Raw genomic sequence first — 25254 nt, forward strand, 5'->3', positions numbered from 1 at the left:
AGCCAGACAACCTGACGCACCACACACCAACAAAATGGTCGATCCCCAATTCGCACAACTCCCCTTGCCAACGTTTGACCCCTTAGAGGTTATACAAACGCCTGCTGTTCTCAGCAGTGGTTCGCAGAACCTCCTCAAGGGTAACCCGCCGTATCCTAGCCACAACCATTGCCACCTCTCCCACGTATGCCACCGTGTTAGTCTCCTGAACACGGACACGCAAGTAAGGAGAGTCAGTCTCCACCAGCAGCCTATCCGCCGAAATCCCCCGGATGGCAGACCTCTGCACTTCATCGAAACGTGCAGCAAGGCCCAAAATGCTGAAGTAGCATCGAGGGAATGCAGCGGACCAACCTAAAACCTGGTGAAGAGTCCCCGCGAAGCAGTGAAGATGTGGTTTTTCTGCGTTGGGCCGACATTTTTCTTCATAAGACGGAGAGAGAGCACTTACCCCGCAAAAGTAAGTGTCCCGCCCCGAATATGAAGGATAACTGCTCGCCTAGGGCAAGCCAGCTCCAGCAGCCTCACAAACATCACTTCCTGCTCGCTCCACTCTCGGTCAGGTCGCTTCTGGTTTAAACCAATCTGCCCTTACGAGATCAGTCCGTCCATTCGTAACCCACTCTCAACAAGCTTCATCAACCCCTCAAACTCCCCACGAGATGCTTGTGGGTGCACCCCAACAGCCGACCCGAAACCAGTGACACAAAATGGCTGTCGAAAGCGGTAAGTTCCGCATTCCTGGCCAACACCCACTCAAGGACCACAGGTACTTCCCTCCATTCCTTCACTAACCTCATCCTCTTGTACCAGAGATTTGGGCTCCAGCACTGACCGTACCATTTGAGTCTCCGACACATCCCGGGCACCTCTTATAGTACCACTCGTTAACCCAGGTCCCCGAGTCGATCCAACATCCGAACTCGACTCAGCCGCCATAGCTTCAGATAACACTAACCGGACTGGCCCTGTTTCATGTACCGACTTCCTGATTCGATTCAATCAACCGGGCATCTACCACCACACTGTGCGCCAACTCAGTTTCCTGAGTAGACCCAGTCACCAGAACATATTCGCGCACTGGTTCGAGCTCCTGTATCGACTCAGCTTCCTGCGTCGATCCAGTCGCCTGAACCGCCATTGCCATCGTACAAGATGGCCCTGGTCTCTGTGTCAGCTCAGCTTTCTGTGCCGACCCAGATGCCGGGACCACTCCACGCCAACCATAACTTTGGGCAAAGATTTTTTTCTCAATTCTGGTCCGCACATATTTAGTAGTGCGGCCATTACTCTCCAAATAAAAAGGAATGCCCGGGATTTAACCCGTGCCACATGGAACGCGGACGGTATGCTCCATAGTAACCGACGGCACACCCTTTCTAGTAAAGCCTGGTCTCCGTCATACAGCCAAGACCTTTCCGGAATAGCCAACCTCACCCTATGCACAAAGAGCATAGCCTCATCAATGCTCTGGAGGCCCAGACAATTGATGAGGCATATGGCACCCCTGAACCGGAGGCGATCCAATCCCGGGTCCTCTATAACCCATGACCAAACACAGGCGGAAGATGCCGCGACATCACATGCAGCCTCACCGACCCTGTCCTTAGTCCGCACAACGGACATTCCCAGACCCTCATCTCTTCCCTCCCTTCATCATGTCTAGACCGGGACCTGTCCCTGATCTCCAACCTTACGTCCTCCTCCGTACGCCTGGACCGTCTCTCACTCCGTGCCATAAGTACGGGCCTTTCCACCTCCACTTCAGGCCAGTTAATCCAGACTTTTCCTTCCTCAACTACAGACCAGTTAAACCCGACCTCCTCCACCATTTCAACATATCAGACCAAACATGCCCTACACGCAGGGCATGTATACAGATCTATTTCTTCACCCTCTTCCTCAGTGTCTCCCACGCAACTTCCGTGCAACCACTTCTCACATACGTCACATGCAATCATATAGGAGCCATTGTCAATTCCCCTACACGTACAATATACGGGTTTATCTTTCCCATCTTCCACAAGGTCACGACTATCTTGCCCACGAAATAACCGTACAGGGAGATTATCCAGTTTACACATTTTCAGGCTGTCATTATTCAGTCGGACTCGATTCGCATGGAAACTGCTCTCTTTTAAGCTCGTCAAACCTTCATTACCAGGTGGATCAGTGCCGTGTATGAGCCATTTTTGAATAAATCGGAAATCGCTCACTGCCTTCACCACAACGCGCCCCGGGAACCATGAAGCATATCATTTCCTTTTCCTAATCCATACGCACGGTTCCTTTCAAGGGCAATATGGACCACCTGGGCACTTAAACCTAAGGCGGCCCTCACTCCGTCAATAGTGTCTTTATGTTTGTGCACCTGTTCAACCATCGGAACCTTTTCCGGCAACTGAGCAATTATCCAATCCGATATCAAGGTATTCCCAGCCGCCGTATCTATTACAGCCTGTATTGCAACGCCGTTCCCACGTGCATTTATCCGGGACATCGAGTCTGATTTGATCTGCCCGAAAATCACCGGTAGGCCCTTTACGTTTTGGATACTATGTGGAAATTCTTGAGATAAGTGCCCTATCTCTTTGCAATTGAAACATTGCTTCCTGACTGGAAATGGCGATGGACTTCTGGTGGGCCTTGCCAAAAGCTGGTCAAGCATCCCCATACAGATGTCCATCTTCTCATCTAACATGTCCTTCTTTCTCTCAACGGCCGACACCCTTTCTACAAGCCTACTTTTCGAGGCCACTTTCACCCCTGCTACCTTGACCAGCCCTGCACACTCCACTTTCCGTACCAATGTTGGTTGATGCACATAGTGAGTGGGAATGACCCACTTCAGCTGGTCAATAGCTTGCTCTATAGACGCAGGCATCTGCTTTATGACTAGCTAACCCGCTTCTTTCTCCCTAGCACCCATTAGAAATCTTCATATGGAGTCTTGCAACATAGAAGCCTCGGGCAAGTCCCTTTACTTTGCCTGCAAGAGTAATTACCATGTCGGCCCATTGATAGACCGATTCATTATCTTCTTGCCTAGCACTGGAGAAGGTTACCATTACCGTCTTTTGCAAGTCGCGGTACCCAAAACGCCTCTCTTGCTTGTCTACTACATCCAAATAGCTTTGCTCGACCTCCATATCCATCACCAAGGCATGGTATTAACTTGCCTTGTCAGTCAAGCAGAGACCCAAATAGAATCTCTTCTCCCTATCATCCCACTCAAAAATAGTGGATTACTATTAAATTTGGTAAGAAAAGCCCGTCAGCTTCCCCGACCATCATATACTAGTGCCTAAGGCAGCGATTGCAGCCTAGACTTATGCTGACCAGGATGCAAGGCTATCTAGCCAAAAGCTGCCGCAACGTTATTGCTAACACCTCGCGTTGCATTAACAAAATTCTGCGATTTTAGACGAGGGGTTGCCCCGCTCCTGTCAACCTGTGGTGCAGGTACCACCGGTGTCGAGGTCACATACCCCGACTGTCCTGGTTGAAACATATAAGGCACTTGATCTTGGTTAACAGGGTCAATTAATTGACCCTGACCACTCACTAACATATAATGCAGTTGGCCAACTTGTGAAACTGGTTCCTGCGTCATGATCTGATATTGCATAGGCTGTGCCTATGTAGCCATTGCATGGTATTGCACGGGGCACGTCCAATGTGCCACAGGCACCTGAGTCACCGCCTGGTATTGACCTGACTGCACGCCATGTGTGAGCTGGTACTGAACAGGTTGTGCCTTCTGCACCAAGGTATGGTACTGTACAGGGTACACCCCATGTGCCATGGGCACCTGAGTCATGGTCTGGTATAGACCCGACTCAACACCATGGGTAACCGACATATGCGCCACCGCCTGATATTGCACAGGCTGCGCCTCCCATGCAACTGGTGTCGGTTTTACAGCCAGGTATTGCACAGGCTGCTCATCGACCGGTTCAGTGACTTGCCCGCTAGCCTCTCCATACCACTTCCCCTCCTCATTATATATATATATATATATATATATATATATATATATATATATATATATATATATATATATATATATATATATATATATATATATATATATATGCTCGGAATCAGGCCTAGACTCAGATGTACTGAACCCAAACATGACCTACATCAAATGCTAAGTAGATGTAACCAATGTTAAATTTGAGATGTCCATCCATCATGCACGTTGACTAATGTAGTCAACTTAATGAATTGTTAAACAACTAAATTATTTAAATTACATTTACTGCAAACTGCTGGTATAAAAATTAACTCCCTCATATTAAAAACAAGTGGAAAAAAGGACTTTAAATTCAATTAAATAATAAAATGCAATCTAATAAGAATAACACTCTATAGATATCTTGTTTGATTTGAAGTGTTTTAAAACGTCTAATATCACCGATAATTCTTATCAATAAGAATTAATAATAGTGAAAATGCGAAACTTTTGGAAAAAATGAGCAGCGAAGCACTCACACATGAATCAGAATTGAAAACAATGTGGTTATTCGCCTGACTATAGGCAACTGAATGATATTACAACTGTACAGCTGAATATAGATGGTAAATTGAGCGAATAAAAAGCAACTACATGGTTCAAATCACCGCAATTGTACGTAGTGCAACCAACGTCAAAATCAGAAAAATAGCAGACAAACCCCCACGTAATCGGTTGAATTCACACCCTAATACCTAAATTGCAGCGAAGAAATAGTTAGTTAATGAAAGTGCATACAGTTAAAATTAAAACAGACGAGGACAAGTATTCTTGAACATTTTTCAAGATGACCGACGTGAACTTTGTCAAGTCAAAATATTTGACTTTTTAAAAGTAAAAAATGCGACAAGTTCAGAGCTCGCAGCGCCAATTGTATTGAAATACAGTTAGTTAATATTACCTTTCCACATCAGTCGATGTGGATGACATCGAAGAATGGTGCGTCAACAGGATATTTAAAGATAAAATTAACAGAAGCAGTTTTAACACAACTTCTTCTTCTGGATCAGGATACGCACACTGGATCCCAGCGTTATTCGCGTCTGACATGGCCATCGGTCGGAACGGTCTCGTAACGGTTCGGGCATTTTACGACAACGTGCTTTTTGACTACCGTGCGAGTTGACTTACCGGTATTTGCGAGTTGACCGACACCACATTTGATTATACAACCCTAGTCATTTTACTATCTATCTTTCAACTCATCATCAGTTATATAAGCATCTTAACAAACATAACGTGAAAGTAGAAAACTTGGAGAGGCATACATGAACTAAACTTAATCAACAAATTGTTAATACGGCCAAAGCCCGCCGCGCAGGGGCGTGCGTTGACCGCTATCTGTATCAATTTTCTGATAAAATTATATAGCAATATGTATCAGGGGATCAAACTCATTTTTTTCTGCCCGCGTCATATATTTTCGCGATGCATTTATAGACCACTTGAGCTAAATTGACACTTCGACAAATGATATATCACACGTATATGCATACCTCGTGGAAAACATACGCTATGAAAGTCATTATTTTATAGCGCATTGTTCTCTATCTTCGTGCGTTTTAGGTTTTTTACCGTCAAAATTCGACTTTTTGCTCTCATTTGATCTGTTCCTGTTTTCTGTTTCCCAGCATTTAGGGAATAAGACATAGTCCAAGACTGGTTTACCACAAATCGCGATAGCTTTTTCCAAACACACTTTAGGTATTTATAACCCGCCTAAAAAATATAGAAAGAATATCGACTTATTTTGAATTTATTTGCTTCAATATATTCTTGATCTTATTTTTATTACTATCCTCATAACTCGGTTGATGCTTGTTTAAAACAAGAGGACCGCCTTGCGGGTGCAGACCGCTCATCTATTTTTCTTTTTAAAGGTGGAGGGAACTATCTCAACACTTCAATCAAAAAAGATGGATGGTTGGGGTGGAGAGGGGTGTATAGTGTGGGGTGTGGTCATTTATTACATTATCTTCCAAAAATAAGAAATGAAAATGCAAAAAACAAATTTTTTTTTTTGGGGGGGGGGGGATTCTTGGGTGGGATAGTTTGACGGTCTTTCAAAAGTAAAATAATAAAAATATATATTTTTTTTAACCATGCTTCCAAAAAACAAATTGGGGGTGGGTAGGTGGGGCCGGGGGTATAGTGTGAGGCTGTGGTCATTTGTAATATGATCTTTAAATAAAAAAGTTTTTTTTTGGGGGGGGGGAGGAGATTCAAGGGGGGGGGGGGGGCAAGGGGGATGGTTTGGGTGGAGTCTATTGTAGTATGTCAGAGTTGTTTTGTCAGAGTATCAATCAAATCTGATCATAAATAACGAAGTAATGGCATTTTTTGCAAAATTTTATAATTTGACCTTGAGAGTCAAGGTCATTCAAAGGTCAAGGTAAAATTCAACTTGCCAGGTACAGTACCCTCATGAAAGTATGAGAGTATTTGAAGTTTGAAAGCAATAGCCTTGATACTTTAGACGTTAAGTGGGTGTAAACACAACATTTAATTTAACCGTATATTCAAAGTTACTAAGTAAAAAAAGGGCCATAATTCCGTCCAAATGACAAACAGATTTATGCAACTTGTTCCGTACAGTCCCCTTATGACAGTTTGTGAGTGTTCTAAGTCTGAAAGCAATAGCTATGATACTTTAGGAGTAAAGCGGCCCAAAATACAAAACATTACGAAATTTTCATTTTTCTAAGTATAAAGGGGCCATAATTCTGTTAAAATGCCAGTCAGAGTTACATAACTTTGCCTGCACAGTCCCCTTATGATAGTTAGTAAGTGTCTTGTTTTGCAATTGAAATATTTTATACATATAGGTATCTCACAGAGTTTTCTTTCGCATTTTTTGTTGCCTACTTTAAATTCTGACGTCACAAAAAAATCTAGCAATTTTAAAGCAAATCATAAATCACAGTCTTGACTGCATACCCTTAGTTTGTAGCTGTATATTAAAGATTTGAATGCAAACAACAATGTCATATAATCCATATTTTTTATTTATACATTTTAATAATACATGGAACAAACACAGATATATCACTAATCATATGAGCCTATTTATGTTTCAGTCATTGTCTTTCTAGGTTTAGCCGCCAGCAAAAGCATGTAAATAATTTTAATATATATATAGTATATATATATATATATATATATATATATATATATATATATATATATATATATATATATATATATATATATATATATATTTATATTTATATATATATATATATATATAAATATATACATAAACTTATATGGTAATGTATGGTGCTGCAAAACACTTCAGATAATTTTATTGAACGTAAAAGAATAGAAAAACAATACATAATACGAAGTCCCTGTCATCAACTTTAATAATTTTACGTACATGTGATTGCAAAGTGAACAAGTATTTTGACAAACTGTTGAATTAATGAATTATGTATTATTAAACCATTCAGTGCATAAATGAAAAAAACAAGTATAATACAGCATAACATGCACTTTGTTCAAAATATCGTAAAATTGTATAACCTTTGAAATAATAAACAATGCTGCTTTTGTACTAGCGTATTATACATTTATCAAAGAACAACAGTAACAAATTAAGTATTTCACAATAAACAGAAATCATATTAATGAATTAATTAAACAAACTTTTTGCTTCTGTACACTGTCATACTAAAATGATCACAACACATTGGTCTAGGTACGATGTGCTTTCACATACTTGTCGCAAGTTTTGTATTATGTGTTTAACATTTATTAGGCACTGGTCGACATACAGGCTAAATGTGCATGGGGACATCGTTTCTTGTCCTCAAATCAATAATTTAACAACCTTTTGACAACGTTTGAACATCTGATCTTTATACATGTAATTCCATAGCTGATTTTGTTTATAGACAGACATATATAAGCTCTCTAAAAATCTATGCAAGTTCACATATTTTCCATCGAAGTAAACCAACAGAACCAATAAATAAGATCACCATGGCTAATATATTTATTCCTTGGTACCTTGGATAGTTCAGGAATCCCTTCTTTGTTGGTTTATGGAAACCAAATCGGTCCGTTTTGTTCAACAGTCTCAGAATGGCTTGAGTGATGCCCAGCACTATGCAGAGCAGCTTCTTAAACAGAAAACAAACAAAAAACAAAAAAAATTGATAGATGATACAGCAATTTTGTAAATGTTGTTTGTTGATTTTGAACAGTCTGGATGAGTTTGGTACGAAAATTCAACAGGATTTAGTTTAGCGGTGTAAGGCCGAATCTTTATATAGTGATATGTAACCTAACAGCAAATCGACAAGGTGCGAGCAGAAAAAGTGAAAAAAAAGTTCAAAATGAGCTAAAATATTCAAATGTAAATTTGGGGTATTGATACATTTTGTAAATTAATGTGTTTCTGGTGGATTTAAACCACAACTGGCAACAATATCGATCATGATCACATGTTAATTGCTTCTTAGAGCGAATGGAATTTAGGTCACAGAATCAATCTCTTGCACGACGGTTATATTACGTGAGAGCAAGGAACGACAACTCTGCATGGGGATTGTCACAGAATCTGACATGTAAACAGTAGGGTGGCGCATTTGCAAAACCGCAGGAAAAATGACACGGCAAGAATACAGATGGCAACTTTAATGTTTTTTTATATCATTTTTTTTTAAACAAGTATTAACTGATTTATGAGGATAATAATACAAATAAGATTTCGAATATATTGTAGCTCATTAAATCAAAATAAATCGGTATTCTTGCTTTACATTTAAGGCGGGTTATATTTGTGGCAAACCAGTCTGGAACTATGGCTTTTTCCGTTACATCCGGGAAACAGAAAACAGGAAGCAAATCAAATTAGAGAAAACAGTCGTATTTTGGGGGTGAAATAAGATAGAGAACAATGCGCTACAAAATAATGACTTTCCTAGCTATTTTTTGCCCGAGTATGCATATACGTGTGATATACCTGTTGTCGAAGTGGTATATGAATCCATCGCGAAAATATATGACGCGGGCAGACAACTGTCGAGTCTAATAGGTATGTTAAATACTATGTATATATGATTGTCAGAAATATCATACAAATAGCGGTCAACGCCCGCATCTGCGCGGCTGGCTTTTGTCTGTATTATTTATAAATGGTTTGATATAGTGCGCAAATTGGTAGTCACAGCCTAACATCGTTTCACTCGGAAACAACTCGGCTTCAACTTTGTCAAAATCTCTTTTCCGAGCAACGTTTTTTAACAAAACATCAATATTAAAGTATTTATAATGTATTTTTTACGGCTAACATTAAAATTAAAACAACGAAACCATAATAAACACCATAGTAATGGACACCAATCACCGTCTGCATTGTCCTTCTTTGTTCATATCGTATGCATTTTTCAACATAATCTATATTGTCTGCGTTTTTTCCGTATGCGTTTTAGTTAGACCCTCGCTTTTCCAATTACAGAATTCTTTCACGAAGGAAATTCGTTTATTTTCTTAGAACGTTTTTTCACTTACATTGTTTTAGAAAAATTAACAAAAAGGTCTTAGAAAAATTCTAAGAAGACAATGTTAGAAACAATTCAAGTGACAAAAATGTCAGCATTAGTAAACTCAATGTTAACTACCATATCCATTCCATCTGCCCAACGTCTACTACATCGCGGCATTTTACCGCATTTTTTTGAGTCAACCTTTGCCCCGTTGTTTCGATTTGTGGTATTACTTAAGCTTATTTGCTATTGCAAATAGTCTAAATATACTACGGGAGAGCACATCCAGTTTCCTCACGTGGTTTATGATTTTAATTTTTCACTATCGAAATATATAGTATTTTAATATGTTATTAATACGCAGTCTTCTTTCGACAAATTCAAATTATACTTTCAGAGCCGCTGATGCGAAAATGGGTCTTATGACGCTTCGGCTAGCGTAGCTCAAGCCCAGTCTGTCTGCTTTAAATAACGCTAGATTTTGTGGTATCATTAGGCATCTCCCTGAAAGACTGCGAGATGCGCAGACTGGACAATAGCTACGCTGGCCGCATTAGGCATAAGACCCATTTTCGCAAGGCGCGGGTCTTTAAAAAAAATATTCATTTTATAAATATCTAAATTTAATTTCACCTCCGTTCATTACAAAATGTATTGTTAGTTTACATGTTATTTTTTAAGTATATAATATAGTTCCTTTAACAATTCAACTCGCTATATATAAAACAGGTATGGCTATAATAGAGGTAAATAAAATCCATGCATAACATTATATAGGCACAAACATACACTTCACACAACACACACACACATGCACGGACACATACCCATAATCTATGTTATGATCGAAAAACGGTTGTACATCAGCAAATTTTAAAATTAAATCAAAAGTCAATGGTATCAAATATGTAGAGCAAACAACACAATTTACAATAGGATTATTTTATTGAGTTACAAAAAGACTTTGCAACTGCCCAGTTTAGTAGTTGTATGCTTGTACTCCCAAATAGCATTGTTTGACAGAAAATCTCTGTATATTTGTGCACATTATGTGATTCTAAAAATTCTATAACATAATTTACAATTCTCTTTGTAAAAATGCAGTCCCAGAATATGTGTAATATGATTTCTTCATTTTCCTTACAAAAGAAACATAAATTGTAAGTAACAATATCCATTTCATATAGCAAATAGTTGGTTCTTAAGATTCTTTGAATAATTCTTGTCTGGAACCACTGAGTGTGTGTGTCTCTAGATATAGTAAAAGTAAGTGTATGCACTTTTGTCCGTTCAATGTTATTAAAAGTGTTTCCATTTTGAATGGCAAGTGGGTGTATCTGTTTTATAGTTAAAACATTTATAAACAAGTTTGTTTTGACTATTCTCCAATGCTTTGTTATTTAAGTAAAATGATATAAATGCAAATCGTATATTGGGCTTTTTTATTACTGGAATTCATGATAATCTGATAAGTGCTTTCACAGTTCTGATTAAGTCTTCATACAAAAATAATCTTAGCACCAATCTGATTTTCTAATACAGATTGTTTTAAAAACTCTCCAGAAGTGCATACTTTATCCCTTACATATCTTATTCCACTTTGATACATATTTTTATTATATATACTATTAATGCCTATCTTAAAATTGTGGTTGTAAAATAAAGGCATATCAAGAATATCTTCACACTTACTGAAAATGCGTTTATTAATATACTCGATATAGCATGTACGGACATCTCTCCAAAAACAATTTTTTAAATTATCATATTTTTTTCAATTTAATATTATCCTAAATTAAACATTTTCTTCACATCAAACATACAATATACCAGTTGGAAACATTTTCCATTGCTTGATACAATTTTACTTAACCATGTCATTGTCATAGTTTATTCAAAAGCATATACAAAAGCCATGGTCACTTTCTCCTGGGCAAAGAAGAGCTATAAACAGGTGTGTAACAGGGGGAAGTAAGAGTGATTTAACAACAGTTATTTTTCCTAGGGGTGATACAGTTCTCCTTTTCCAAAAATGTATGATATCGTGCAGCGTGTGCAGCTTTTCAAGTTTACTGGATAAGTTAATGCCAATCATTTTCTTTAAATCAACATCAAATAATATTCCTAAAACTTTAAAGTTTGTTGTGCCCCAGACTAGCTTATATTTAGTTTTTATTGACTGTATGCTGAACTGTTTAGAGCAAATCCATATAGGATTTGTTTGTCATAATTAATTTTTAATCCAGAACATAAGGCGCAATGATTTAAAAAATCAAGTTAGCATTGAGGGAGACATCGGTGCGATCTAGTAAGAAAGCTTTATCGTCAACAAATTGAGAAATATTGTATTAAATATTTTGTATCACTATCCTTTTAATAGCATTACAATTTCTTAAATTCTTTAATTTCAGCACAGAGAATAAGAATATACGAACTTATTGGGTCTCCTTGTCGGCAGCCTCATTAAATTGTAATACATTCTGATAAAAAAACAACATTTATTTGAATTGCCATCAAGGAATTATTTAGAAAAAGGGAAATCCATTTAATCAACGTTTTCCCAAATTAAAATGTTTTTTTTTCTATCACATCAAACTCAAGGGTGTCGAATGTTTTCAAAGTCGATGGGCATCAAGAGTCTAGGGATATTGTTATCTCCTGTATATTTCATAATGTCGAAATTTCTGCGGTGAAACCATCTGATCCAGGGCTTTTTTCATGCTGCATATATTTTTAAGTGATTGATATTTCCTTAAGTTTTAGTAATCCTTCTAATGATTTAGAAGTGCAGTGCTTAATTTAATAGTATTTATGATTTTAAGGTTATCATGCACATTGTAAGAGTCATTGAAAATATACTTTGTATACATTTTTTTATAAAATTAGGCTGCTTCTTTTAAAATACGATTGTCACGTAGCCGTTGACCTTCATCGTTTTCAATAAAATGGATGTTTTAACTAGTAGCATATTGAGATTCTAAGTTGCAAAAGTAATTTGAGGGTTTTTCGCATTCTTCAATACATTTCGCATTAGCTTTAATAAAAGCTCCTTTCAATTTTATGTATCGAATGTTTAAAAGTTATTTATTCAATGTATTGAGCTCGTCAATTTTTCGATTTGTTTTTTATCCATGTCTTCAATAGCTTATTAAGATAATATCTTCTCTCTCTTTTCTCTGTTTGGATTTGAAGCTTGAATAGGATATGGTTTTATCTCTGATTTCCACCAATAAAGTTTCAAGAAACAGTTGATCATTGGTAGTTAACTGTATTGAGTCATTGTCTATAGTATTAAGAAGTTCAATAGTATAAACAGGTAAGACATATTGCTGCTTACTTCGTTAATGTTTGTTTTATGCAATGAACATATTCTTGGTCATAAAGAAATGAGTTATTAAATTTCCACAGGCTTTTTCCATGTTCTATTTTGCTTAAGTTCAATTCCAAAGTTATAGCGAAGTTATCTGTGGCTTGCGTGTATGTCCGATTTCCTAATAAACTTATGAAAATCATTGGTGGTTAAAACGTTCAATATGTCTTGTTGGAAAGTGTAAGGCTTTCGCAAAGTAAAACATTTTTCATAACAGTTTATGACCCTAAACGTGTCTATTAAGTGCTTATCAGTGAAAGCAGAAAATAATAATTCCCTTGACTTCTTCTTATTAGTAAATATTTTATAGTTGGCATAATCAATATTCACATCTAGGACAAAATTGAAGTCTCCACATAGTACATACGCCTCATTTCCTATGGTCTTTATTGTATTGAAAAGTATACTATAAATCAAAGGAGTATCATTGTTTGGTCCATAAAAAGTGCACATAGTAAATCTATGGATATCTATTGTTAAGTCTAGGATTAAGCAATTTCCTTATGTATATTTTTTATTGATTATGCACTTTAAAAGACATGTTCGCTACACATTTATTAAAGAAAATACATACTCCTCTTGAATTAGAAGTGCCGAAACTAAAACAGCATTCATCAACCAATTGTTAGTAGATCTGTTGTTTCATTAAATAAATAAAATGACAATCTTGCAGACAATATTTATGGCTATTCAGAGTTTTCAGATAGTCAAAAACATCAGATCTTTTAGAAACATCATTCAGAACACGACTATTGTATTGTGCAATCGTTTAATTATCCATTCGTATTATAAACGATTACATTTTCGTTGAAACACCATAGATATAAAAAAGCATTCTCATTCACTGCAGTCTAAACACAATTCATTATATATTCATCCAAACAAACAAACAGGCATAAACAATTTAACAGAGAAATACAATGTAACAATAACATAAAACATACAATTTAAAAAGAACACAAAAGTACGTCAAATAGTAAGATAAATTGCCCTTAACTTTATACAATAAGGTTTGATTGCTCAGCTATTCAAGATGTATATTCGAAATATAAAAATATAAATATAAGCAAGTGTAGAAGTAATCATATTCAAGTATCTGTCTATATGAATTTTTAGTGATAAAGCTTATTTTACAATTTATCTCTAAGTAGCTACTGAATAACAGCAACAAGTAAATATTGGCACACTTTTAAACAATTAACAAACACAACACACAAAATTCAACCCTTTCTACCATTCTTTGAACAGCAGAGACTAAATGGTAGCACACATTAAATCAATTTCAAACAAACAAAAACAAAACACACATGAGCAGTGTAAAACAAGGGAAGCGATTTTTTGAGACAGATAAATACGTACAATTAATTTTAACTAGCAGAAACATGCTATACCAACGAGTTGAGAGTGCTTTTTATCAACCGGAATAAAACAGATAAATACGTACAATTGATTTTAACTAGTAGAAAAAAGCTATACTAACGAGTTAAGCGTGTAATGTATGAATCGGAATGAAAGATACTGATGATACCTAGCACACATCTCATAACAGTGAAAACATGACATGCTAAAGATAAATATTCAATATTAAAGAAAACTGATCATTAAATCATCTACCATCTGTCTATTCCAAATAATTACAATCAGCCATATTAAGATAAACAAATAAAAGCGACGCAAGCAAAACTAAATATATTATTTAGTACTTTATACTGAAAAATAGAACAAGTAATTGGAGCAAGCACGGGGTGGTGTTTATATCTTCATCAAGCTTTAAACCTTTTTTTGTTTCTTATAAATGGAACATCTTAGCACTCTACCTTTCGATAAAAAATGAATCAAACTATGTTATTTATAGCAAACTGGCACATTTCGGTATCACATTCAGTCTTTAAATAGCGGCTTCCAAACCGACTGACCAAGAACGGCTAACATTTGTGGTAAGATAATGAAGAGATTTCCGTGGCGCTATTATTTCGGTAGTTTTTTGGTTTTTCATCTTGAAAGCAATACTGTGTTACCAACGTTTATCGATAGACCATAATATCTTCCCCAGACGATTTCGTGACGTAGTACCTAGCCAAAACGCGAAGTTTTATTTAAACATATATCAAACACAATTAAATCGACAATGATCAAAACAAAACTTTGTTGTTTTCTGTTGAGTTTAAGATGATACAGTGGATACATTATTTCCGATTGTTACGATTGTTCTCGATTAACAGGGTTTTACTTGCATAATGAAAAAAAAATGAAATGGAATTTATATTCATATTGAAATAAAACATTTTTCTTTTATTAATATTGTTTTTATGCTTTACACAATGAAATAATGGTTCATTGATCACTTAGTAAAAATAGTATTGTTTTTTTTTTCGTTATTTTATCGTTGATCTGCTAAAGAATCGGCTGTTTTTAATGTTTCTAATTAAAAGCCTGAGCTGCGCACGTGTATGTGTGCATTTCAGAGTTCATTTAGTAGTTTCACTGCGTTTACGCGAACGCATATATTGGCTGACCTGACCATCCGATGCTGTGTTACGAGATTATAACGTAACACGCAGTGGACTATTTTCATAAAACAAAACCGTTTTGTAAAGTATACTCTTCCGCCTCTCGAACTGTTTCTCGGCGCGGATTCAAATTGAGTTTTGCTTTGGTGAATCGTAGTTCCCAGCATACCGATTTTTGAAACACGGCTATTAACCTTAGTTGGTATAGCAAACAACTAAATACAACGCAGAATAGTGTTATATACAGATGATAAGTTCAGGGACTGGTTAAAACGATGTAAAATGTGAGGGTAACAAGTAATACATTAACACCCTAAAGCGTGTCAACAGCGCTGTCTTAAGGACTACATTATTCGTGAGTAAAACGTCTTGCTCGCAGATTTATTTTGTATTTCTTTTCATCAAAATCTAATTGTATATTTAACCATGTTTATGTGGTATTATAAAACAAATGTTTTGTAAAGAAAATTTCCATAATGAAATGTGAGAGGTATTGTAATAGGTATCATATATTCCAACGACATATTTATTAAAATAATGGTGATTGCAAATACTTTTATTTTATATAAACTGGTTATCATAGTACAGTTCTCGTCAAAATTTCTATTCTTTCAGAAAATCTAAAAACGGGCCTGTTGTTATATTGTCTAAGTTATTTCTATAACATCCATAGGGTACTTAACAGCGCTCACACATTTAATAATCATTTGCGTTTAGACACACTCTCAATAAATTTGAATGAGTTGTTATTATTTTAAACTTGCCATTTAAAAAGCAATAACTTTATTTTGAAAAATGAGTTGCGTCTAAGGTTATTCAATAGCGAACAGCTGTAGGGTCTTCGTCGCTCTGATCTTATTGTGCTACTAATCGTGACAATAGTGGATCATTTATATGTACTTCGATGTTGTTCCATCTTCGTCGTCCCAAAGAACGAATTGTCTTATTGTGTCATTTAACAATTCTGACGTTTGTGACCATGTTTTGCAAACTTGGTCTTTTCTTGCAGTTTCCAATTAGTCTGCTAAACGTTATGCATTCTGTGTTAATCCATTGAGTGGTTTGAACTTCAGGAAGCTCGTTGATCTAATGATTGCTTCTTTTAAGGACATTCCCTTAACAAATTCTGAATAAACTTCATCGGCTTCAAATTCCAGTGTTTCCTCTCATCAATGTTGTCTGAACTCCATCTGCGTGGTCGTTTATGGTCATCCGATGCAGTATGGCTACAAAAGCTTCCACCTGTATCTTCAAATTTTCTTTCTGCTTCAATGAAAATCAAAATTCCACCAAACGGCACGTGTATTTCACACTATGTTATTACTCAAAAACTTAATAGAATCACTCGGTTCGAGTTCGCAATCGTTTTGAAACGCAAACGGATTTAAAAAAGGAACTATGTGTGTATTTTACATGGATTGTTATGATATAAATTGAATAAAAGTATTTGAAATATATGACTGGAATGACTGGAATCATAAATTAAAATCCACGCAAATAAAGGAATAATATCAATGTTTGAGTAGCATACATTGTAAAAAGTCTGTGTTATTTAATATGTTTGGTGCTGATTTAATTAACAATTTTCTGGAAATGAACAAAAAAAGACATTGTAATTTCTTCGATAAATAAGTGGTTTCTTTGTTGGTTGAATGTAAAATTATTATATTGTTCATCATGGAAGAATACGTTTGCTAAACACAACTACGACGAATTTTACATCGAACCAAAACTTTGGTGAGACGTGCTCGATACAAAGATTTGAGTTAGATCCCATTGTAATTTTTCTTATTTGTAAGCAATTATGAATACTAGTTTATTGACAAATAATAACAATAAATCCGGAGATAGATCCTGCATGTTCACCTTTTTGAAAGTCGAAAACCGTCTGCCATGTGTTATCTTTTGTTTAGTAAGGAGAATTTATACATTCAAAATAATACGTCCATTTACTACTGGAACGCATAATATTAAAATGATGAATATCTTTGATCGAGGCATATAGTATTTTATGTTTTTGTATTGTTACACTGCTTAAACATAGAATCCATAAGATATATTTCGAGAAGCGAAAGGACATTTCATTTGAAATATTTGATACTTCGCCAGGTTAGATTCAGGTAATGAAATGCGTTGTTCAAGTACTATGTTTAGTAATTAAATCAACATATTTTCCAAATTAAAATATATAAAATAAAAGTTTAGGCTAGTGTTTTATTTACTCGAATGTCTGTGACTCGTCACCAAACAGCTTACACGGCAAGGCTTGCAGCAAGTTGCTTCACACTTCAAGGCTGAATTCAAGGTTTTGTCAAAGCATTTAATTGGTAAAATATGACTCATTGAATGAGCCCCAAATTCGAACTGTTTGTTGCTACACTTCTGTCTTGTAACAGTCTTTTCTAAGTTAACAAGTATGAACTATATTGTATAGTCTTCTTCTCTGAGCCTTTTCCTCATGTCAGTCTGTATTTCTTAAACTTGGGGCTAGAGAACTTTCAAGTAAACGTCGTTTATTCTATCTCTTGATAAATATATCTATTTCCGATATTACCGTAGAATTTTGTATTTGTATACAATTATTCGCAGCATTTGACAAGTTTACACGCCTCTCAGAGCGAGTAGACTGATGTTAAGTCATCGTCTTTCTCTATTATCGCTTTACACTATATCTTGTGCAACACTAAGATTGTTTTATTTAATGTGTTCATTATCGATGCACCTTTTGTTATTGGGCACATGATCAATAACCGAACTTCCAACAAACCTATTTAAATGAAAAAAATATATTCTATTGGAGACAATATCTTCCACCTGTCTATTGGAGACAATATCTTCAACCTTCTGTTAGTTTATACTCCTCCAGTTGTACTTATAATTCCGTGTGTCTTCATAGTCACTTCGAAAATATTAAGTATTTCAACCATTTCTTTGTTTAATGTTCCCTCATAGTTTCAGACAGGTTTATCCCAAATTGGATCGTTAGCTGTTGACTCCGACTCCGAACGGGCTAAATAAGTCCTTATTTGTATTGACGATCTCATTGTTCTATGCATTTTGCTTAAAATTGGAAAAAAAAGCAAACATGTGATTTTTCATCGGCTGCTTTCGAATAACCCGAGTTAACATCAAATTTTTACTTTTATCTTTTTAAAGAATCTGAGCAGATTTTTCTAGCGATTGTACACTATAAAGACTGTCCTTTTGTAAATTTCTGACACAACATACACTTTGTCCACTTAATTTAATTTTTACTCTGCCGTCTTGGTGATATGCTTATCATTTGTTCCCTACCGAATAGCATTTAAGGGCTTTTTGTATCTTGATGTTTTCAAAATTGATTTCAAATCGGTAAAAGATGTTCAGGGACTTAATAGTTATGTGTCCCTGACCACATCAGAAATCCGTTTAATGTAATCAATTGTTAGCGATCACCTCCAAAAGTGAATCCCCTCCCTCATTGGTACTTTTCCAACGTTTAATAATGGTATCTTGGACTAAAGTGTGTTTTGTTCCTTGTTTTCATAATAATCCCAATATAGCACGCATGATTGCACTCGTCATTCAAACTTGCGGGGTAGACTTCTACTTACAATGGTGCAGTTTACCGCATGAAAAACAAGCAGACGTGTGTCCAACGTTCCTCAACGCAGGCGCGTCAATGCTACAATGCTTAAAACGTTATATCGTGGGTTAAAGGGTTATGTTTAAAATGTAACAAACTTGCTCGGGCACTGGATGTGCGTTAAGCGTACACCCATTCCGTTATATACTGGAACACTATTAATATATGTTAAATGTTTATACCACATGCATACTGTTTTCTGTTTCAATGACCTCTAGGATATTTTTTTTCCTAAACACTATCAATTCGAATTAATCCCATGCCTATCAATACTAGTTTTAACATATGTGTCTATAAGTTTACTTTGTTTATAATGTCAAATGTTAACTGTGGTGATCGCTGACGAAGTGTAATATATTTTACTATGTATAAATTATTCTTATGTTTTGTGTTAACTTTTTTAAACTTGAGTCTAATTTTTTTTGATCAGCTATTCATGTATTTGGAGGAAAAACAGTTATAAATAACTTTCAAAAGCATGCAAAGGAAGTGATGTTATCCATTGCTAGAGTTATTTACTCAACATGTTATAATTGTTATTAAACTGAAGTAAGAGTCTTAGTAGTTGTTTTCTGTTTTAATGTAATCAATGTTCACTTATTTCATTTATTTTTACTATCGACATGAAAGCAATTTGAAATATTAATACATATTAAGAACTAAATATAACAAATCACACATAAAGAATGCACCAAGGCTGTACAGGTAAGAAAATAATGCAAATAACAAATATCACTTTGTTATCTTATAGTTAAAGTTAAATACAAGTAATTATTTTAATGTTAAAAATGTATTTTATAAGCTTTTAAATTAATGTTTATTTTAACAGTACATTTATGTACCATGTATTCACCGATAAGCCATACATGGCCGCAACAACACAGTTCTTATGTTGATTGTAAACATCAATTATATTTTATTTTGGTTACAATGTCAATTATTTGTGTAATTATATTGTGATTGGATATTTCAAAAATGTCATGTTTCCAGTTATCATGATGTATGTCTCTCTTATAATGTTTTCTATATGTTTTTATACTTTGGACATTATGCATAATACAATATTGAAGCATGTTGCAAACAGTATATAATCAATATTTATTTGTTTTTTTTATAACATAACATAATTATCATAATAAATGCATTGGTATTAATGGGCATTGTTTTAAATTCTAAAGCAAACCACATTTTTTTTTTCGTCTGAAATTAAATTCTTGATTTCATTTATTTCCATTTCATTTTTATTAATTTATGTATTGGTAGTAATGTGTAACTCCTATACTCTCCCCCCCCCCCCCTTCCGTGAAAATTTTATTTAAGAACTTACTATCTACTGCAATGTTTTAGACGTAAATTGACATGTGTGATGATGATGCCCGACATTAATGTCTTTTATTTACTGTATTAATTACCGTTTGATATAACGTAAATGAGAAAACTGTAATTAGTTGCTTATCTATCTGCGGTAGACGCTTACTTCATTGACCGACGTAAATTAAAAATAATAGTCGCCAGTTAACCCAACCCTCATAAGCATTCTCGTAACCGATTGGACGTTTAACATCACAGTATGGCGACTAGAAAGTTCCCTGAGAATTTCTCATTTGACACAAGATTATGTAATGTGGCTTGAATATTCGATACGCGCGTCATGCTATCTTTGATCAGTGGAGTATCTATTAGCCGATGTGGCGTTTATGGCGATTACGCGTTGAAGAAGGTACCGAGTGGTCTTTTAAAGTAGGGAATACTGATACATTAACAGAGAAACCTCGATTTTTTTAAATCGCCCTTTCCTTTTACATTTCAAGCTTTAACCGCCAGCTGAAAAATTTAATCGGCATTGGCGATTTTTGGCTATCGGAATCGCTTAAACATAATAACCTGTTTTTGAAATAAATTAAGAAAAATACATTTTTTAAATAAATAAAATTAAGAAAGGTATTAATTGTTGTTGTTGCTTTTCACTTGTTAATCGCATATTCATCGCAATTGCGCAGTATGGTCATAAGCTGCACTTATAGCTATAAATCACGCAAGGTTTTGTGGTTTCATTATGTATCTCCTGAACAAACTCTGAGATGCACAGGCTAGACTATAGATACGCTGGCCGCATATGGCATAAAATCCATTTTCACATGACGATGGTCTTAAAAATGTATTTGTAACTTTTGAATGGAACATTTAAGTACATTACTTTTATATAGAAAATTAAAGTAAAACTGTGTTGTTTTTTTATAGGAAACTGGCAAATTTCGGTAGCTTATTTATTGTTTCTAGAACGATTTCTATACCGACTTACCGATTACAGCGAATATTTATGGTTAGATAATGAAACGATTTTCTTCCTATCAACACAATATTCAACACAATGTTTCATCTTCTTGAAAGCAATACTCTGTTATCAAAGTTTATCGATAGTCCATTATGTCTTCCCGGGACGATTTAGTAATTTCAGTTTTATTTAAACATACATAAAAGACATTCATATATAGATTAAAACAAACCTTTTCATGTTGAGTTGAAGCGAATATAGATATATTATCTCCGATTGTCACGATTTTTCTCAATGAACAGTGTATATCTTATCATAATGTAACAATATTGAAATGGAATTGTATGCATATTAAAATAAAACGTTTTCCTTTTAATATTTTTTGGCTTTACATAATGAAGTAATGGTTTCATTGATCACTTATTAAAATGATATTGAGGTTTTCCGTTTTTCTCCCGTTGGTCTGATATGAACTCGACTGTATTAAAGGTTGCTATTAAAAGCCTCAGCTGCTGTGCTGCGCGTGTGTATGTGTGTATTTCAGGGTTCATTTACAAGTCCCGCTGCGTTTTCGCGAATGCATCTATGCGCTTACCTGCCCCTGTTAGCTTTAAGGAGAGCTGTGTTCCGCGATTTTAACGTAAAACGCAGTTTACTATTTTTATTATGCAAAAATGTTATGAAAAGAATACTCTTTCGCGCCGTGAACTCATTATCACGGCGGATGCGGATGGAGTGTGATTTGGTGAAAAGTAGTACCGAGCACACCAATTTTTCAAACACCACTATTTATCTCAGTTGTCCATGCGAACAACTTAAAACATTCTTGAGTGATTCAAATATGTTTAAAAAAGATTGTAATCTTCCTGGGTAAAGTATTGATGCTATTTATCAGTTATGCCAAGAGACAAAGTTCAATAAAAAAAGGAAGCCTGCAAGAAACAGTATTTTGGCGAGACAAAACAAACATGTAATCAACGTGCAAGCAGTGATATGCTTGATATCAAACACATTCCTGAAACATTAACAGATGTTTTAGAACGTTTTCATCTTTTTAGTCAAAGTCTGTTAATGAATGATCACGTTGGCCAAGACAGATCTAAAAATAATTGACTTTTTAAAGAGACTAAATGGATGCATATTCTCGGCACTACAGTCCCATTTGCATAAATCAAACGTTTTATTTTGAATCAAATGTACACATTATAGTTGCTATAGACTGTTTAAATTAAACATATTTGTTATATAATAAATAATGTTTTTATTTAAAGTATTGCTAATGTATTGATATATTTCTTTAATTGCTGTATCATTATATTACCAATTAAAAGAACAGTGACCTAATCATATGTAAAATGATGTTGATGTCGTCGTTGACAGCTGATGAATTCGACGTCATTTCCTATTCATCATTACCAAGCAGATGAAGGCTATACCGAAAGTTTCATGAAAAATATATACTTATAACTTCTACTTAAAACGTGAAATTTGTATTACTTTATTCTTATTAAGTATCATAACATTCGTTTGGATTCTGAAACGAATGTCCAGTTACTTTAACTGAAACTAGAGTGTTTTTCCAAGAGCTATTTAAACACATACAACAAAATGAAAAAAAAATCAATATATGTAGGTGTTTTTGTAGCCCGTATTATGCAATAGGTTTAACCTGGCCTTTATGAATATTCCCTGGAAAATGTTAATATTCATAGCCGATTCTACCTTAAAATAGTAAAAACCGTTATGATTTACATGTCATTTAATTTATTAAAACATCAATTATTTATCATCTTACCATTAAGTTTAAAACAAGCATGGTACTTAATGTCCACAATCCCAACACGGGTTCACAAAAAGCAAAATAATATAAATGATATGCATATTGTCACTAAATACGTTTCAGAGAACTAGATTGATTTTATAAATATAGTCTTGCAATTTTGAAACCAATGCCATTCTCTATCACAGTCATCCATCTGCATATAGAAAACTCTCTGAAAATATAGAAACTCATAATATAAAAAAAGATTATTATTTATATACAATTTTCTTTGCAAAAATAATCGTGTAAAATGTATAAGTACGAGTGCTACCCTGTATGATTATTCAATGACCAAGCCTACAATACATTGCAATACATTACTGGTAATAAACTGAGTTATCGTAGGATAAATTTATTCATGCCCGATTGTTAATAAAGTTGAATAGGAAAGCTTGCGTTGGGCAACAATTGAGCTTTCTTCACCTATATGTCCGAGCATTTAAATTTCATTTATGATTTAATTTTCTGTGAGATCATAAATTATTGATGTGCCTGTTGCTAACTCTATTAGATATGCAGGCATTTGATTGTCAATTCTTTGATTTATACAAACCAATCTGCGCAAATCCTGAATCGATGTTTTCTTTGACTGAAATCGGGAACGGGTATCAAATTAGCATCATCTTCCAAACAAAAATCAGCAACTTCGTTTAAGCTCCACTTCGATGTTAATTCATCTAAATGAACCATTACAGTTTCCTCCTCTTTTCAAAATGTCCCAATGTCATCTTTAATGAAAGAAGGCTGCATTGACACATGGTCATTGGGACTCGACCCAGTATCCGCCATTTTACAACGAATAAAGGAAACACAGCGTACTTGTACTCCTGTTTAGTACTGCTTAGAGCATTATTATTAAACATTTTATTTATTGTGAAAATATAAACTGCGTTTAAAGAAATAACAAGGAATGTACGGCTATAATTAGAATACAGTTTTACACTTGCAAAAGAAAATTGGTGTAGTTGATATAACGTTCGGCAAAGTGTCCTTGCTATGCATAGGCATATTAGATTTGGGCCAACAACTTTTGAAAATGTGACAATTTTAAATTCCTCCAAAAGACAATACAACTATAACGGTTAAAGGTGTAATTGTCATATGAGTTAAAACATGTTTAATAATATCGACTACAGTACGTATTTATGGATGAAAGGGAATTGCACATCCGTAAATAAGTCCCTGTAAGAATATATGTTCAACATATCGTTAATCGCGCATGATTATACGCTCGTGTTTATTAGATTCGCGACTATTAAACATACATGATTCAAACCGCTATTTAATAACCGACAATCGCCGATAAAACCAATTTCATTGTCTTTTTTGTTTCAGTGGCCTACGCCCAAATAGTGTTGACTTCCAACTCAACTCGACAAGCAGAGCACTCATCAATTCAGCTCACATGCATACCACATTCCAATATGAATGATTTTGCAGATTGGTATGTGATAAAATATGGTGCACTGACTGAGAAATATGTTCTGGCAACACAGGTGCAGAACACTAACCAGTGCAATTACTCTCCATTCACCACGCTTCCTAGTTACATGGAGTGTACATGCAGGTCCAGAGAGTACACCTGCATCATCAAAAACCTGACACTTGACCAAGACGGAGATCAGTGGAGATGTAAGGGTGCTCCCACAATTGGATCTGAGGAGTTGACAAGCGAAAGAGTTACTATCCAGACATTTAGTAAGTATCGTTTATACTTCAAGTATAAATCATGCACTGGAAAGTTTCTCTATGTATATTTATTTATTTGTGATTTTCTGAAGAGTGCCTAATTGTATTGCTAAATACAGATGTTTTCTCTATAAAATGACTGTATGAAACAAAACATAGCAACAGGAGGACTTACGATCATTATCACCCTTTACGATGCAAACTCATAATTGCTAATGTTTTAACCAGTAAGTCATCGATTTGTTTTACATTTTCGATGTATTTTAAGTGAATGTTCAATTGTGAAACTTATATCTTTATTCATAATGGAAGCTAAGACAACACCATGTTACAGTGAGTTACACACTTGGCATTGCAGATGAATCCAAGTATATGAAATTCTTCATTTGCGATATATATATTAATGCATGTATACATTACATCAAATAATCACAGTAATTGTATGTACTTTTT

The 25254-nt window shown here is 35.0% G+C and overlaps 1 protein-coding gene across 1 annotated transcript in view; it reads left to right on the top strand.

The window, feature by feature from the left end:
* LOC127840571 (uncharacterized) overlaps window positions 1–25254 on the top strand; it is a 39846-nt gene that overhangs the window by 12141 nt on the left and 2451 nt on the right. The window contains exon 2 of the mRNA XM_052368981.1: window positions 24448–24810. Coding sequence (XP_052224941.1) covers window positions 24448–24810 — 363 coding nt within the window. The remainder of the gene's footprint in view (window positions 1–24447; window positions 24811–25254) is intronic.

Source organism: Dreissena polymorpha, chromosome 8, assembly GCF_020536995.1.
Source record: "Dreissena polymorpha isolate Duluth1 chromosome 8, UMN_Dpol_1.0, whole genome shotgun sequence".
Taxonomy (NCBI): Eukaryota; Metazoa; Mollusca; class Bivalvia; order Myida; family Dreissenidae; genus Dreissena; species Dreissena polymorpha.